The following is a 6130-nucleotide window of genomic DNA, read 5'->3' on the forward strand; positions in this document are numbered from 1 at the left end:
GGTTAGATTATTCCTGTCATATTAGCAACAGAGAAACATATTATGCACAAAATCAGTTTAATGCTCTGGCATTGATATAATTGTAAATAATGATGTAAAAGAACTAACATGTCTTTTGCTTTTGGTGTTTTGCCATGTTTTATTAGGAGGAGACAGTTTAAACGATGGGGAAATGGCATTTGGAAATGTCTTGGGCCAATTTCAGGCTCTCATTTTTCAAACTCCAATTCTTCCCTTTCTACAGCTCTAGAAAAACAAGAAGAACAAAAAAAATGGGTTAGACCTTTATATATATATATATAATTTTTATATTTATTTTTTCGAAAACAAAAAGCAATGTCGTGTTTACAGTAGACGTGGAACACTTCACAAGGCCCTAACGAGACACTGCATTGTGTGTTTTATCAAGATGAAGTTTGTGTAGATCGTGTGACAGATAGAAAGAAAGTGAGAAAGAAAAACAGCACAAGAGAAAGTTAGATTGATTGATAGAATGAGAGATGGGTTGTGGTGGTTGGTGATACCCACAGTATCAGATGTGGCTTATTCAAACTGACATGCCACAACCAACACATTGTGTTTACAAGATTTTACTAAATGTTTAAGCACGAAAATATATTTTTAGGACAGCCAAAGTTAAAAGCTGTCAACAGCTCTGAAACAATACATTGCAAATACATTTACTCTGATTTACAATTACATTTACTTTACTGTAATACTGGGTTGAAAAAATATTAAGTCAGTATTTTTCAACATGATATTTAAAATTTTGCCTTAGCTTCAGTACTGCAAGAACACACACACACACAAAAGAATTTTGCAAAGAACATTTTGTCTTTGTAGAAGCATGCTGTTTCTGACAATATATGTCTTAAAAATACATAAAAATAAATAGCTACCTTTATATTTTAAAAAGGTGGTCTCTTGCAAGAAAATAAGCACTTTTAGGGGTCCTTGGCATCAAAAATCTTTTTTAAAAATCCTATTTTAAAATACTTTGCAGTTACTCCACAATGGTTAAGGTTATGAATACCTTTGAGATGATCATTTAGGTCTGACAAACAGTAGCATTTGTGGCAGTTTATTTAAATGGTAAATTGTCTGAGTTTAACTGTACAGTATCACCGGCTATGAAACCAATTTTTAAAAAATCCTATTTTAAAATACTTTGCAGTTACTCCACAATGGTTAAGGTTATGATTAACTTTGAGATGATCATTTAGGTCTGACAAACAGTAGCATTTGTGGCAGTTTATTTAAATGGTAAATTGTCTGAGTTTAACTGTACAGTATCACCGGCTATGAAACCAGTGCAGTCTTACTTTTCCTGGCAGGCATCACCAGTTTCCCTTAATTACACACACACTGTGAGCTATTATCACAAATTTGCTTCAAGGACAAAAAATGCATCTAAAAAGCTTCTTGTCATTTCTTTTTTTTCTTTTAATACTTTGACACGTTTTCCTTTCCTTTGATATTGTACTTTAACCCCCTTCATAGCCTTTTCTGTCCTCTTTCTTTCACTTCTACACTTCTCTCGATCTCATTTTTATCGTCTCATCCCTGTTTGTTCCTAAAAAGGAGAGACATACAGACAATGTTTCAAGGGAAACACAAGACTTACAGTTGAAATCATCTTGTAGTGCTGCTCACAAATAGATTGAGGCTGCACACATTGCAACCCCTGCAGCACACAATAACAATTAGTCCCATCTGGCTGACAGCACCAGTCCTCCATCCCCCAATCCAGCCTCCCAGTCTCTCCTCATGTGATTTCTGCAGTTCTCTCTTCTCTAACTCAGACTGCAGACAACAAGTCCTTTCAAAACGATGTCTTTGAAGTTTGTGCTGTCACAATACTGGTCAATATGCATGAACTAAAATGTGAGCTCTAAGATGTACACAAACAATTTACTAATAGCCAAGTAACATAGAAGTTGTTATCTGGAAGTTATTATGAAGTAAGTGAAATTAACCAGGAAACCAGGCACATTCAGGGCAAAGGTATGTCACAAAGTTTCCAGTAATTCACAAATCATGTTATTCCATCAACATTATTTTTGTCATAATAAACTTTAGGACCAGATTAAAAATAAATAAATGGGGATCTTTAGACCCGTTGTACCCAAAATTTTAGTTTATCAAGTTTATCATGTGTAATTAATTCCTAATATTTAACACCTTTAAACGTGAAGTAATGCACTTGCGCTCTCTAGTGGTCATTTCAGATCACACAGATAGGGGTTAAGCGTAAAAGTATATCTAGTTTAACATATTTAATTACATAGTGTAGCATAAACATAAAAGCCAATATATTGCTTTTTCATTGGCAAGGTTTGGCCCTTTAGTTTGGTTGTCACATTACTCAATTACGGCTTTTATTTTGAAATTTGTAAGAGCGTTCATTGCGTACTAGTGACAGGAAGTCCGCTTCGTGTACACGAATCGGTTCGTTTGAACAGTTCATTTCAAAGCACTAGTTCAAGAAATGATTCGGGTATACTTTTACGTCATCGCAGTGGAACCTGATACATTCCAATAAAGTCATTTTTATTCACATAATGTTGTTCATTATCAAGTATTTTTTCGCCCTATTAAACAAATACTGGTAGTCTATACTTCAAATGTTCTTACTATCAGCTCACTTCGAATCGGACAGGTCTGAGCGTTTTCGGGTCAGTGTGCGTTATTTCCGCAAAAGATGCACCAGTGAATCGTCGATCCTAACTCTTCTAGAATCTTTTTCTCCTGGGTTTTTTTTTTTTTTTTTGTCTCCTCGTTGAGAAGGGCGTCCGAAGCCGGTTTCCGGGTCACAGGACGAAAGAGTATGGAAACTAGAAAGCATCAATTTGTTTAATGAGAAATAAAAATAACGATGATCCAGTTCGTAAATGAATCATTCAAACCAATCATTTTATCAACCCGTTGAACTGATTCAAATGATCTGACTCTTAAGAAAGAGATTCGGACATTCGTGCCACATGGTATGTGATGGTATTACTCGGATCCAAGGGCTAAAACATGCAAGTTACATCATTTCTTCAGACAGCTATTCCACTAATATTATAGCAGCTCAACGTTTATTGTTAGCTCGGTTAGCTTACAGCACAGAACGATAATGTTCAAGACAATTTGGTTTCTGAATCGATTAATGCACCGACACAGTGGAGTGTCAAAACACAGAGTAAGTGTCTGATCTCTTATGTATTTTACTATGATCAAATAAGCATAAAGCTGTGAAATATGTATTTCTATGACTACGGCACTGTCAATGTGCGGTTTTATTTATTTTATTTTTTTGAGAATGTGCTGTTGCTTTATGTGCTTCTGTTGGTTGTTTTCCAGAGTGTTGTGAGGTTGTGGTCAAATGCAGCAGAGGGCGCTGTTGCTCCTCCAGCAGACTGCAGGATCACAGCAGAGCAGGCGATCAGATTGTGGGCTCAACACTTCACACTGCACGGCATTTCAGAGCCCCTTCTCTCTAGCCAGTACATCATATCTCATGTACTAGGCGAAAAAACGGTGAGTTTTAGTCTCATCATGTTTTGATATAATGCAAATGATACAATGTAAATTATGTAGACATTATTCAATGTATAAATGCTTGAATGTATTCAGTGATCTGTTTGATTTGAGTTTTCCCCCCAAATTTTATTTTTTTATGTTATTTAAAAATGTATTTTATATTTCATGTGTATACATATATATCTATACTTATTTATATTTACACACGCACATTATATATATATATATATATATATATATATATATATATCGTCAAACTGAAGAGGTGACTCCGCTCAAGAAACATTAATTCTGTTCAGCTAGCCGACGAGGTAATATCTTTAATCCAGCAATGCAGCCTTATGTCTGTAACATAGCCTAATGTTTTACAGCCGTGGTTACTAAACTGCAGTGTTACAATACCCTGGCTAATAAGATAAATTTTGAGTCATGAAAGTGTAGGCCTGTAATTTAATTGTAACAGCTATGATAAATACGTCTTAGTCGTGACCCATATATATATATTTATATATATATACACACACACATTATATATATATATATATATATATATATATATATATATTGGATAAAAGAATCTGATAAATGACTAAATTAAAAAAAAATATATATATATATATAATTTTGTGTTGTTTGGTTTTGTTTTGATACCGGTACAACTAAAATTGTGTGCAGGCATTTAGTGTGTGTAAAATAATGGTTAATGAGAATTACAATTTAGATTTTTATTTTATTGATTCCAGTTTTTTTTTTTAAATGTTAAGTACTTTAAGAAATTAGTTTTCAATTCACTCCCATTCCTTCCTCTTTTCAAAATCAAAGACATACCTATTTCCCTTTCCATAACACTGTGTCCTTGTCTTTCTTTGCTGAAAGCTGGAATGTGTGCAGAGGAAAAGGCTGAGAGACACCCTGACTGACAGGGAGAGAGAAAGAGTGTGGGAATTATGCTCCAAGCGTCTCACAAGGTACTACATTTTACAATTATACTCACTACAACTTTACTGAGTTTTTAATGATTAAGACCATGTACACACTTGAGAAGGCCTTCACAGAAGTTAAAGTTATTTTGAATTGAGTTATTTTAAAATGTTATTTGTTCATTTACTCTCCTTAGATTAACACTAAACCATTTCTGTGGACTTTTAACTTATTCCACCCACTGATCATTTCTTATTTATGTCTAGCGAAGGACAAAACTAGTGTTCAACCAGTATGTTTTTTTTTTCCAACGGCCAATATTGATTGTGATACAAAGAAGATATGCAAATAATAAAATGAAATATAAACAAAATTGGTAACACTTTAAAATAAGGCCGCATTAGTTAAGGTTAGTTACTGCATGAAATAACAATAAACAATTATTTTGTTACAGTATTTATTAATCCTAAAAATACACCTGTTAATTAGTTAGTTCATGTTAGCTTAAATAATATTAACAGGTAAAACTTGATTTTAATAATGTGTTATTACATGTTGAAATGAACATTAATTTCCTTAATTAACCTGTGTGCACATGTATTTTTTAGGATGCCTGTACAATATGTGATTGAGGAATGGGACTTCAGAGACCTGACCCTTAAGATGAGGCCGCCCGTGTTCATACCCCGCCCTGAAACAGAGGTGAAAAGCTTCAGTGACCTAGTTAGCACGTGTCCGAATTTTGCAACAAACTGAGAATGGACTTCAATTGGGCGTGACTTTTTGGATAAACACGGCCTGTGTGTTTGAAAACAAGATTTATTTCCGTTTGGACCCGCTGGTTTGTGTGCATGTAGGAGCTGGTTAATCTGGTTCTAGAGGACCTCCGGTTGATATGGGGGGAATCGCACACGACTGATTTACGATGTCTGGAGGTAGGCTGTGGATCTGGAGCCATCTCTCTTAGTTTACTACGCAGCATTCCACAGGTTTGCACTCAGTGTCTTTTTTCTAATTATTTGTCTTGCTCTTCTGAGTAATGTAGCATGTCATCTTTAACATCTGTACCTATGATTCTTTAAGCTCAGGGTATTTGCTTTGGATCAAAGCCAGACAGCAGTATGTCTTACAATGGAAAATGCAAACAGGTGACCACCAGCACCTGTGTTCACCATTGACTATATATTATAAAGCTTCTATATTTGGATCTTTATTACTTGATGATTTATTATTTTGACTCTTCCATATGTGTCATTATCCTCTTTTGTTGTTCCAGACTGGGTCTGCAGGACAGACTAGATGTTCACCTTTTAGATGTGATCAAGGGTAAGAGTGATGGAAATGACACCGAAAATCCCACTCAGCAATGACTGGTCATAACAGTTTATTAAATTATTATTGTGAGACTGACTTCCTGTGAAAGTGGCAATTTTTGGTCCGCACACAACCAACGTCATTTCTGGTCAGCTTGCCTATTTTACGTCACTGACCATTATCTGGTGATCAGTTTTTAACAGTTTTTAACAAATAAATGTCATAAGAACATTTTACTGTAAACTTAACAGTTACATATCACACACACACACACACACATATATATATATATATATATATATATATATAATACACATACACTGTGTGTGTGTGTATATTTAATATAAATGTTTAATATATATATATATAT

General features: G+C 34.4%; 1 protein-coding gene across 3 annotated transcripts in view; it reads left to right on the forward strand.

The window, feature by feature from the left end:
* The first annotated feature begins 2827 nt into the window (after positions 1–2827).
* LOC107750260 (hemK methyltransferase family member 1-like) overlaps positions 2828–6130 on the forward strand; it is a 9160-nt gene continuing 5857 nt past the window's right edge. Inside the window, exons 1-7 of one of the 3 annotated variants that reach the window (XM_016565572.1) lie at positions 2828–3184; positions 3346–3522; positions 4402–4493; positions 5055–5148; positions 5304–5435; positions 5530–5594; positions 5723–5772. In XM_016565572.1, coding sequence (XP_016421058.1) covers positions 3119–3184; positions 3346–3522; positions 4402–4493; positions 5055–5148; positions 5304–5435; positions 5530–5594; positions 5723–5772 — 676 coding nt within the window. In that variant the 5' untranslated portion in view covers positions 2828–3118. The remainder of the gene's footprint in view (positions 3185–3345; positions 3523–4401; positions 4494–5054; positions 5149–5303; positions 5436–5529; positions 5595–5722; positions 5773–6130) is intronic. The other 2 variants (XM_016565571.1, XM_016565569.1) reach the window with 2 other exon arrangements.

This window comes from Sinocyclocheilus rhinocerous, unplaced genomic scaffold, assembly GCF_001515625.1.
Source record: "Sinocyclocheilus rhinocerous isolate Xijiao unplaced genomic scaffold, SAMN03320098_v1.1 scaffold963, whole genome shotgun sequence".
Classification (NCBI taxonomy): domain Eukaryota; kingdom Metazoa; phylum Chordata; class Actinopteri; order Cypriniformes; family Cyprinidae; genus Sinocyclocheilus; species Sinocyclocheilus rhinocerous.